The sequence below is a fragment of the Etheostoma spectabile genome, chromosome 4 (genome assembly GCF_008692095.1).
Source record: "Etheostoma spectabile isolate EspeVRDwgs_2016 chromosome 4, UIUC_Espe_1.0, whole genome shotgun sequence".
Taxonomy (NCBI): domain Eukaryota; kingdom Metazoa; phylum Chordata; class Actinopteri; order Perciformes; family Percidae; genus Etheostoma; species Etheostoma spectabile.
The window spans coordinates 14823262-14835507 of record NC_045736.1 but is presented as its reverse complement, the minus strand read 5'-3'; the positions used below and the strand labels follow the sequence as shown (position 1 = coordinate 14835507).

The 12246-nt window shown below is 38.1% G+C and overlaps 1 protein-coding gene across 2 annotated transcripts in view; it reads left to right on the top strand.

Annotated features, from left to right (window-relative positions):
• Positions 1-12246, top strand: part of pax7a (paired box 7a) — a 45157-nt gene that overhangs the window by 2161 nt on the left and 30750 nt on the right. Inside the window, exons 3-4 of one of the 2 annotated variants that reach the window (XM_032513713.1) lie at positions 603-732; positions 1149-1277. In XM_032513713.1, the coding sequence (XP_032369604.1) occupies positions 603-732; positions 1149-1277 (259 nt within the window). Of the gene's footprint in view, positions 1-602; positions 748-1148; positions 1278-12246 lie in introns of both variants that reach the window. The other variant, XM_032513712.1, reaches the window with a different exon arrangement.

Here is a 12246-nt window from a genome sequence, read left to right as displayed (position 1 = left end):
AATAATAATAATAATAATAATAATAATAATAATAATAATTCTGGTTCCCAAAAGTTAAATTAGCGTATATTTAGCTTACATTACCGCCCACCTGTAACATCCTATCTGCAGTCCTTGCTGGTTATAACAAACTTTTGCAGCTGCTACTTTGTTCTTCCTGAATAATCCTAAATAAATATGCAATATGTTTCATAATCAAGAAAAGAATTAACCTAAAAAAACTGATAATTACAAATACTGAGAAGTCAATTGCTATGATATACATATTTTTTTGTCTGTGATGCTCAGTAGTGATTGACTATACAGTATTTTGAGTATTTAATATTAAATCATTATTTGTGTTATTATTATGTCGGCTATATGTTTTACCAAAGTGGGAAATATAGCTTGGTTTATCACTGGTATTAAAAACTCAGTTTATTGTGCCGTTCAGATGGGTGGCTTATTTGTTTGTTTGTCTCTGGCATGTGCTTAAATGTATACATTCAGTTTTGTTATAATTTTTATCACGGTTTATTATCACAGTTTGTGTTCATCTTTTTAAAAATCCTCTCAAGTAATACGTCTTTTTCCCCTACCTTTACACCATTTCAAACCTAAAGCAGGTGGCAACTCCTGACGTGGAGAAGCGGATCGAGGAGTACAAGAGAGAGAACCCCGGCATGTTCAGCTGGGAGATCCGGGATAAGCTGCTGAAGGACGGGGTGTGCGACAGAAGCACAGTTCCTTCAGGTGAGGCTTCATCTGGTAAGCTGCACTTTTTTTTTTCTTATTACGAGCGAACACTGCAGCATCACTTCTGAACATCACTTTGAATTCAAGATGTTTTAAGCCCCAGTTACTGATAATAACATGTTCAGTGTAGCAGGAAGCACACATACAGTGACCCAATAAAAAAATTTAAAAAAACACCCTGTTGGGAAAATGTGCCTTTGGTGCTCAATAGTTAATTTTCCTTATTGCATTTATAGTGTATTATTTTCCTTTAATATAGAATTTAATTTTTCAACGCAGCTGCTCCATGTAAAACTTTTTCTGTGTTTTTTTTTTGTATGGTATCGTGACAAAAAAAAATGTATGACAGGATTACAATGGTTCTTTTATGGGTTTTAGAGCTAATCACCCATTTACCTTTTTGTTGCCATTAGTGAGCTCCATCAGCCGCGTTTTGAGGGCCCGATTTGGCAAAAAAGATGACGAGGATGACTCTGATAAGAAGGATGAAGATGGAGAAAAGAAAACAAAGCATAGCATCGATGGCATCCTCGGTGATAAATGTAAGTTAACAGCAGAAAGCATATGGCCCTTTTGTATATGTATTATTATTATTATTATTATTATTATTATTATTATTATTATAGGGTCAATTACAGCCTTGCAAACAGGGAGAAAATGTTTTAAATACACTTCCTACTTTACGTCCTCTTGGGATATTGGCCCACATCCGAGCTGCAGCTAAACGCTGAGATTTTATTCCTGCTTTTAACTTCGAGCCAGCAGTTGTTCATTCACTCAATTATTTATGAGAGCCTTGGCAGAAGGTTTTTAACAGCAGAAAATTAATTTGTGTAGCGAATTCCTCCTCATTCATTCACTCATTTAACGACCTCTAAACGACAGCTGACAGTTGACCCATTTCACAATCGATGTCAGTTCACTGACATTTCACCACTTGTCAGTTAAAGTGGAAATCAATGTTCATATTATTATTTGCTCTGTTAGTAATGCTGCGAGGACGGGAGAATAAAGCTTTGATGCGGGTATTTGCTGTCAGTGTTTGTCAATGGTATTTACAAGCTTACAATAACCTTATATGTGGTATATAATACCTTTGTAAAATAATTTATATAATTAAAAAAATATAGATAATAGCAGCCTACACATGAGATATAACAGTAAAATGTGAGATTTCTCTTATTCTACGTTATTTAATAAGAGTGGAGATGTTTGAGATTTTACTAGACACTCTTCTGCTTTTATTGTCATTTTTTATAGTCACGTTACGTTTAGTGTTTTTCCACGGAGTGAAAAATGCAAGGCGTCCAAACGATATAAAGGTTGGCTCTTTTGCTGATCAAACATGAGTGAATGGGGTTTAGATAAGAGTTCACAAAAGCCTCCTTTTTCCTCAAAAGGACACTGCCAAAAAATTTTAAACTTCAAGATGAACTTCATGAGCAAAACCTCCCCTCCATTGACGCTTTTCTAAAGTAAAGAGTGCGAGGTACAAAAGCAAATCCTGGAAAGCAGGGCAGCGAAAAGGAGAGTATGGACGCGTCCATTCTCATTCAAAAAATCGGGTAAAAGAGAGTGAAAACTTTGGACAAAAGGCACGGAGAGACATAAAGGGAGATGAATTATTCAGTACGCCCCGCTGGTGGATAGTTTTGTAATTTCATATAATGGTCCGTTGGAGAAGAATCAGTTGATAGCGTGAAAACGGTGTCTTTTTTCTGCCATCGCACGCATTAATGTTATGAAAGAAATGTCAAAACTTTGTTGCAAATATCCCAAGTGTCCATATTGAGGGTGTGTAAATCCTAATGGCCATAAATGGCCATCGTCTTTTAGAGAGTCTGCTCGTTACGCACAACTCAGCCGCGTACAACTGAGTTATGTTTTCTGAGTAATGTGAGAGTTTGACTTTTAAAGTGTTAACTACATTATCATTGCATTATTATTATTAAGTGTCTACGGTTGGTAGAAAATATCCACATGATGTTCCTGCATCTATTTCTTTTTTTATTGGGGGGCTTCTTGTGTTTTAAATTGGGACTCAATTACGTTGCTATAAAAAGAGACGCACCCTCTGCGTAAAGCAGTTTAGACTATCGGCATCCGGATGGCATTTAATAATGTTAATACTTATTAGAGTAAGCACTGGAAACGACGGTTGCTGAATAGGTGGCTGTGTTCGTGCCGGGTGTAATAGCTCGCAGGCATGGTAAGAAATGTATTTATCCCCAATCAGCCCCTCACTCTCCGAGTTTGAAGCACAGCCCTTATGTGGAGAGGGGTTTTAAAGCAGATTAAATAGAGCCTTTTATTTCTTTTCACTTTCATCTCACAGCGGAGCTCACAGTGGCTCGCCCAGGGCACAAAAATTCATGAGATTTTTTTTCGTTTACTTATCCAGATTTTAAGACTTTATTTATTTATCTATTTGTTTATTAGCCCTGTGTATTTGGTTTTCTCAGAGGTTACATCACGGATTTATCCCGGCTCTAATCTAGCTTTATTTAACGTTTATTCAAACTGCTGGCCATATTATAATATTGTACATTTTATGTTGTTGCTTGGAGTCAACTGTTATTTCTCAGAAGGATAGCGAAACCTAAACCAAACAAAACTCAGTGTAGGCTATACACCGAAGTCACTTCCACCTTTTCTCACTGCTGTATTGGCCTTTTTATTCTATAATTGTTAATCATCTGTTGATCACCGATCTTGTTTGTGCTGAAAAAAGAAATTGGTGCGCAATTTTAAATTCTGTTCCAAAGTTAAATTACGCGCAAGAAATTGGGTTAAGATTGCACAACATCTGTGCAAACGTGGACATCCTTTTGTTTGCGCCTCACCGCTCAGAAAGAGAAGGTGAAACAGCTGTCTGGCGTCCATCTGCCACACTAACACAACCAACCTGACCGTCAGATGAGGTGGAGACAGGCGATGGACACTTCAGCAAATCGCAGGATTACCTGAGGTGCTCAATTTAATTAAACAGATGTCAGATGGGATTATTTCCGAGCATCATGGTGGGAAAGTGACAGAGCAGCGAAGAGGTGTGAGGAAGCCAGACAGACCAACGATCCAGGTTAGGATTGGCTAAAAGGAGGCTCCTATTATACGCAGTGAAATGTAATTTGTAGTGAAATGAATGTGAGGCGGAAATCAAGACTTACACTGGATTCCAAACATAGTTGTAGAAACCAATTGTCTCTAGACTTTCATTGTCCATTTCGGTTTCAGTGTGTGCTGTATGTTACCTGCAAAGTTAATTTACGTCAACCAGTTACGCAAAAATAGTTGTTTTTTTGATTTACCATGTACTTACAGGTAGCCTACAGAAGCACTTTTTTTTTCCTACAGAAACAAAGAAACAAAAAAAATAATTTCTTCTCGGCCTATAGTGATGAAAACTGCCCCCTCTACGCCCTCCACCTCGCGAACACGCACGCACTTACACACACACACAAACACACCCACACGTACGCACAAAAATACACGAACACGCGCGCGCACACACACACCCAGTCTCTTAGTGTATGGTAGCCTAATATAATGTAGCTATATTTCGGGTCTAAAGCCGTGCTGAATGAGAAGGACAGGGGAATGAAGCGAGAGACCACTTCAAACAAATCCATCTGGAACAGTGTGTGAGAGAGATTCAGTGAAAGTATGGGGAAGTTATTTAGCTATTAATAACGTTTTTTCCTCAGGCATTGAGAGTGACTCCATCTGCACTTTCTCGCAGCTATTTGGCTGGGTGGAAATTGAGGGAGACCCAAATGTTGGGCAGAGATAACATACCCATCATAGCCCAGACCCTGCGCTGTGCTTCACTGCATTAAACTCGGATTAACCTCCCCTGTCCCCGCAGCCACTCAAGCCACATTTCACTGGAATTTACATCGGTAGGCCTTCATTTCTTCTTATAGAGGGGGCAGGAGATGAAAGGCGCGACAAAATCGATGATAATAATAGTAACAACAACTATAATAATAATGATAATAATATAATAATAATAATAATAATAATAATAATAATAATAATATCAAATAAAAGAAGAAGAAGAATTAGCATCATCACTATCATCTTAGAGCTGTTTGTATTTACAGTAGTCTAAATTAATAAAATGAATGAAGACGGAAAAATATAGGGCCTATTAAATATTAAAACTAAATTTTAATTCCAATCTTTAACAGTTGTCCTACCAAACCATTTTTGCTGATAGTAAAATCAATTCATTTTGTTATACATACCATTTCATATGAACATGCTTTTGAGCATTCTTTTCACATTAAACATAAATATTTATATAGCTAAGTGAGTTTGTACTTTATATTTCAGTTTTCAACACTTCTAATCCTTTGGCCATAGCTCTGCCGCTAAAGGTTATTTTTCTGTTTTGTTTTGAGTGTTTACATCATGTTTAGTTGGCATTGATGATTGCGTGTCTCCTAACGGATGCTCCATACTAGAAAAAATAACAAAATTGGAGAAATGCTTATCACAGCTAGTTTAAATCACAGCCATTAGGTTACATGGTAACTGCACTGTCTCATTCGGTAGGCCTACACTGGTGTAACACATTTCAATTTTAGTTTCAGTAATGGATTATTAGTTGACACCATACAGGCAGAATAGGCCTGTAATTCTTTTCTCCATCCGTTCATTTAGTTAAGGCTACTACAATATTGAGCAGGCTTAAGATAAAAAAATTCACAAAAAAATTCCACCTGAAAGAAATGGTGACATGTTATATTCAGCATATATATTTTTTATTTAAAAATGATGGTCTAATTTGTTGTTAATGACACATTGCGAAATGTTATGGTGAAGAGCTACTACCAGTGTAACAAATTAGCCTATTGGTTCCAGCAAGGTAACATGAGCGAACCGTGCAACATAATAACATGGAACCCATGCTTATGAGTAATGAGTAATGCATCAATTTTGTGGAGTGCAGTTTAAGCTTGTAGGCCTACCACACTGCAGAGACATTTCAGTGTCAGAAGCTTTAAGTGTCAGCAGCATTAGGCTAAATAAAAAAAAAATGGAGTAGGCTTAAATTCATTCTGTGCTGGCATTTGACTTTGATCACATCAGAAATATTCATGGAAGCACAAACACTGACTCTGCCACCATTATCCAGGCTGACAGTGATACCTCTCAAGGCTGTCTATTAATTAAAGTGGCGCTTACCATGTGGGACGACTCCCTATCTGGGCACAAAAATGATTTTTCCATCTCTTGTGGGGCTCTTGAAAAGGGGCAATCTTTCCTCTCCAGCTTCTTGTGGGAAATTTAAAAGTGTACAGAGGAAGACATGGGGATTTCTAGCTCATTTATAAAGACGAGTTTATAATCCTTTCCTGCTTAATAACTTAAAAGGATTCAATTTCTCCCCTCATTTATGGGGTTATGATCACACATTGTTAAGCACAGATAGTAGCATTTCAAGGTTAACATTTCCTGCTCAAAAATATCCGAATGTAAGCTGTAAAACCATAGGTGCCCTTTGTTTAGCCTGCAATTCCCCACACATGCTGATAGGCCCATTTTAGATGTTGTTACTATTAATGTGATAACAAGGATGAAGCCGAGAAAGACCAAGTTGATAAGATGACTCTATGCCACCAAGCATTTTTAAAATGATAGGCTACGATATTTAATTATAGCATATAATTTCACCATCGACAATTAAACTCAGTAGGCTTGTGCAGACTCTGAGGATTGAATGTCTGGTTGGGGGTCTCAAACCATACGAGACAAATTAAAGAGGAAGTGTTGCCCTCCAGGTATCCTGTCACAACAGTAGGGTGCTTCAGCGTGTCTCTCATTTCTGTCTGTGTTTTATTCCGCTAATTTTCACTATGGGGCTCCGGGATCCTGCCTGCAGGGCTGCAGTCCAAAATAAATAGAAATTCTCAATTTTTTATCTTCTTAAGTTTGAATGACTCTTTCTCTCTCTCTCTCTCTCTCTCTATCTCTCTCTCTCTCTCTCTCTCTCTCTCTCTCTCTCTCTCACGCACACACACAGCATTCTCAGCATCACACATTCATGTCAACAAGTGGGGGGTATTGAAATATGTGTAACTTCATTTTTTAGTTTGTTTGTGACATCACTTGTTTTTAGTGTGTGTATGGGGGATTTGGGGGTCATCTTAAATAGGTGATATAGTTTTAAAAATGTCCGTTTATTCTGATTTTATAATTTGGTAGAGGTAAATACAATTTTGTGTAATTGGGGTTGATTATGTGGTGTTTTTGTGGAAATGGGGTTAATATTTTGAGAAATAATAAGAGTGTTGATAGTTGATAGTCTAGAAAGTATTCCTTATAGGTGTTGCCCCATTATTTTATATATTACCCAATTGTAATTTTTTTTTGCCTAGATATTTTTATTTTTTTTTGGCCAATATCATTAGCAGCTCCAACTCTAACATCAGATGTTGTACACTGTACGGATAGTAGTATTTTCCATTTAAATATGACTATTATCATGTTAGTGTTACCAGTTTATTGACATCGCCTCAAAAATTTACTTTCACTTGAGGCGTTAAATGTATTCCCCAAATTGCCACTGCTTTGTTTGCAGTGATGTTTAATTGGCTGGAAGAAGATGAATGAGGCTGACAGGAATCAGCTGTCCAGAGATTCCCCTGTGAGTCTGACTCGGAAATCATAACCTGACCAGCTTTTCCTCCTCTGAAACCCGCTCAGTGAACTTGTCACATCTAATTAGGGTGTTAAAACACACCAAGTGCATCGGTGGGAAACAGTAGGTGGTTGGTCCGGGGCAGCCAATAAGGCCTTTTTGGGTCAGATGGTGGAGGTGGAGGGGGCTGAGCAGCGTGGTTGGATGGGGATGTTGTTGAATTGGACCGCTGCGGGGTTTTATTTTCTAAGCAGGCCTTTTTTCCGCTATTACTTCAATTACGGCCATCCACCGGGCTAAACCAGCCTGCATGGACGGTCTAGCCTTGCTTTAATTAGGTATGAAATTAATTATAGCAGACGTATGTATTAAATACTTTTAAGTTTGGCTAATTTTTTTTCACAGACTTTAAAGGTAGAACACTGGATTAATGGCTTACAGCCAAAATTACATTTTAGTGCATCCCATCATTTCTGTCTAACAGGTGTCAGGCAATCTTTGAATTCAGAGAAAACTAATGTCTTCATCATCCACTGCTCAGTTTTTTCACCTTCAGCTGTACTTTGGTAAAGAAATTAAAACACGGGCATTTGAAATTTAAATCTTATAATTTCTATCTACCTATTTTCTGCAAACTTAAAGTTGTATATCAATGAATGGATACACGTTTTAATTTTGTAAACAACTTTCTAACTTATTGTGCTGCTTGAGTTAGCACCTCTTGTGCACTTGTGAAAATACAATTGTCTTGAATCCCTTTTTATTAAGAGGCCGCATTCTTTTTTTATTGAATACTTTTTTTTTCTTGTATTGGTACAAAAAAGCCCTGTGATGTCTGACAGCCTACTCTCACCATTGTTAAATGAACAGCCACTAGAAAAGGACGAGAGAAAGAAGAGGGAGGCGAAAAGGCCCTTCTGTTATCTTCTGTCTTGAGACTTGCTGCATAGGCCATTCAGGCAAGTTGATGAACTCCTCCAAAAGTTTATTAAGGGGCTGAAAACAATACAAACCAAAGCCTTTGGATGCCTGGGCAGACAGTTTATAAACTAGCTGCTATTGTGCCTCAAAGGCAGATGCATGAATACTTTTGAATAGGGGCCTTCAAACTGACACGATCAGGCTGGACAGCAGCAGTTTTAAAGGGGGAGAGAGTGCTTCTGCTGCAGCTCAGATCTCTGCCTTTTTTTGCATTAATGTACATCTGCAAAGGAAGGGGGGGGGGGCTCGGCACAGTCTGTCATGCTTACATACACTTAAAAGAAGATATATATGTATATGTTTGAGTAAACAAGCACTTTCTTAGGAATTTATAGTTTATAGAAATAATGCATTCTTTACAGAGTATGGCTTCGTGTTTATTTATTGTTGAAGAACAGAGGTTTTTTTTTATCTTCGTAAATATTGGTTTGTCCTCTGAATCATCATAAAAGCAGGTGGTTTAGTACCTTGCATCCTATTTTCTTCTTCTGCTAATGTTGTATTTTGGGTGTGGAAATTGCACAAGCTGTTATGGAGACCAAGAGCAGAGTGTGACAATTGGTCTTTCCTGTTCTGTACTGTTCTGAATTTCAAACAAAAAGCTTTCAAATAGTCCTGATCATTTATGCACCCAAAAGGAGATAGAAAACAAGACAGAAAACTGTTGCATGCTTTGGCGACGTGGATTCACTGTTGATATGTTTTTTTTTGTGTGAATGGGGCGCACTGGTTACGCGCACCCAAGAAGATACATTATTCCCCTCCTTTTCAGTAAACAATAGACTGTCACTCTTTATCCCTCTTCCCTCCTCTGTCCCTCCCTCTCCAGCTTTCTCTTCTCAGTCTCTGGCTCTGTGCCTCACAACATCAGAGGGAGTCCAGTGATTTGTGACCCCAGCAACCCACACTTAATCTCGCTAAAGAGGGGGAGCATCCAGTTTGCAGCTTGGCGGGCCCCAAATAGACCAAGCCTGCTCTGGCAGGTGTCAACATTAGCAAACAATTGGTCCCCAGTCCCATGCCCCGTACCCCAGTGCGAAACTGAACCTAAACTATTTGAGGCGCTCTGAAAGGAGCCACATAATAGAGAATGTGAAGGGGGAGGAGAGGAGGGGGAGGACAAGGGAGAGATTACACTCTCAGACAGCTATTAGCAGGGATGAGGCTTTTCTAAACAAACAAACAAAAAAGAAGACGATCAATACTGTGTTAGTTTACCAAGTGGAGTCATCATTGTGGCTTTGGAGTATTTATTTTCTGCTCCATTGTTTTTCTCGACTTCTCAAACGTCTGTGGGCCGTATTGGCAATCCAATTTAGTTTGGAGGGGGTTCCCTGGGAGGCCTGTTTCTTCTCCCGGGCAGTTGTGTGTTAGTTGTGGATTTTGCTTGAGAGTGGGCAGTCCATTCATAGATTAAGTGTTGTAATGAATCCTGATTGGTGAGTAATACCTTCGATAGTGGACGATGACTGGGCTGTCCGGAGGGAAAACAACACTCAGGGATGACAGAGCTCTGCTTAGCCCTGTGGGATTGCAGCCCCTATACCTCATTAGACAGGAGTGTCTTAGCGAAGAGAGCAGAGGAAATGGGAAGAGAATGAGTTGACATGTGGACTGCTGCTGCTCTCGAGTGGATATGTGTCTCGACAAGAGGGACAATGTTTTTTTAAAAGCCATTTATTTATCTCTCACTGCTGAATCCCAGCCATGCCACGAGGAGAGACAACTGTTCTCAGTTGGGGAGATTAGTTTTAAAGGTTTTAATGGAAAAACCTATAGTTATCAGACAGAAATCTCTTTTAATTGCTTTGAGATGTCCTCTTGGCGTCTTTCTTCCTGTCTTCCAGAAAAAGAATCTGTAAAAAGAATCTGTAAAAGCAATCTGTAAAACAATCCTCCTGTTGCAGATGTTCTGCACACATCACTTGAGAATCTGTCAACATTCTGCTGCAATAAACAAGTGTAATTAACTGACCTCAGGACTTCTATAGACAATGGTGCCTGTTGTCAGGAAGCACCAATAACATTGTCAACGAGTAATAAAGTGATTCTGAGCATTCATGCTACAACACAGATAAGAAGCCTCAAACATAGACTGATCAGACTGAAAGTAAAATGTTTTTTTGTTTTTGTCTCGCCTAGGTGAATTGCCAGATGGGACAGACAGTATACAGAGTTGTTTCAGCTTTAAGCAGTATTTAATTAACCATGTAATTCCATGAATCATTGTCATTTAGACTAATACGTTATCTACCAAATAACATAAAAAACATGTTGTTGCCGGCTGTCAGATAATGTCAAACAATGACAAAGAACGGTTAAATTGTGAAGGATCCACCAGTCATTTTTCAATATATTTATGTAGGCCATATCGGTCAGGAGACAAATATTGGTGTGCAGTTGTCTCTTTGATTTCATCCAAATATAATCTTCCAGCGGATAAATCAGTACCATCTTGTATGTATGGCTCAGTTTATCTTCTCTTCTGCACTAAATTTGAAATATGGTTTTTAAACCCTGTGAACGCTAGATTTTACTAACTGCTTCAGGAGGTGTTTCACAAATATCCAACCATATAGACTCAAATTTAACATATATTTAGTTGTTTCTCTTCTGTAGATTAGAAATATATTAATTATAATAATTGATTATTATTGAATCAGTAGTTGAATTTAGTCTTGCAGTCCTCTCATTATTATGATGTGTTTGGTTAAATGTAGCATGCATATTTTATGTTAATTAAATTCTTAAGATTTGAAGATGAACGGTGCAAAAATAATAATAATAGACGGGACCTTTGGCAGGAATACATCTTTGTCTTAGTGATGAAACCATTGTCTATCTGCCAAACACAATTATCACACAAATAAGTATACAGTACATCAGGACATCTCAAGCTTTATTATTTAGATGTTAAATTGCGCAATGAATAAGGAGGTCAGAGCCACATAATTTATTGAAAGAAATGTAGTTTCCTCCAATTCGCCTTGCCACCTAAGGTTGTCAAGCTCTGACAGCTGGCACAGATCGGGGACAGTGTGTTGCATTATGACCATCCACTGGTTACCATGGAGCTGCATTACAAAAGACAAAAGGCATTTCTGGCTAATTTTATTACAATACAGGAATAGCCCACATAATGTGCAACAGTAATTACGTTTAGCACAGTGCGCCCCTGCTCTCCCTCAGTGATGAATGAGAAACATTGACCATGGTCTGCTAGTTTAAAAATCGCCATTAGCCTATGCTACTTAGGGCCAGAACATTTCACATTTTATGCTCTTGATCTGCTGCAACACTGAAATATTCATTTGTTTTAATTGTGCACGTTTTTTTTTTCATAACCACAAAGAAAATAAACATGTTCCCTGAGTGTTGCAAATCAGAAATGTGTTTTTTCCCACCAAGTTAAAATGTGTAAGCGGTTGTCCAAACAGTGGGGTGGAGCTCCTGTCTTTGCCGACAAAATAACAACTTCAAATGTTGTCCGCTATTTTCAACTAATGGGCTTATTTCTGCATCGTCAGTCATTCTCTCCTTGGGGAACATGTAGTCTCTGTATAAAAAGCTTTGCTACTGTGCCACATTACAACCCCTCAATATGGAGGGATCTAAGAAATTAATGCTAAGCACTGTAATGCTTCACCGTGCCCAGAAAAAGCTCTTTATTTAAAATATTACTTAAATTGTTGAACATAAAAGAATTATTTTTGTTAAGTTGCAAGCCACTAAATGTCTGTGTGTTTTAACACAGTGGATTTCAAATTGCGTATGAAGATTTTGAAGGCATTTATTTGAGGCTTTGTTTATGTATTTATATATAGTTTTTTGTAGCTTCATTTACATCAATCCTAAGGTTTCTATTAAAGTTTCTATTAAAGAGT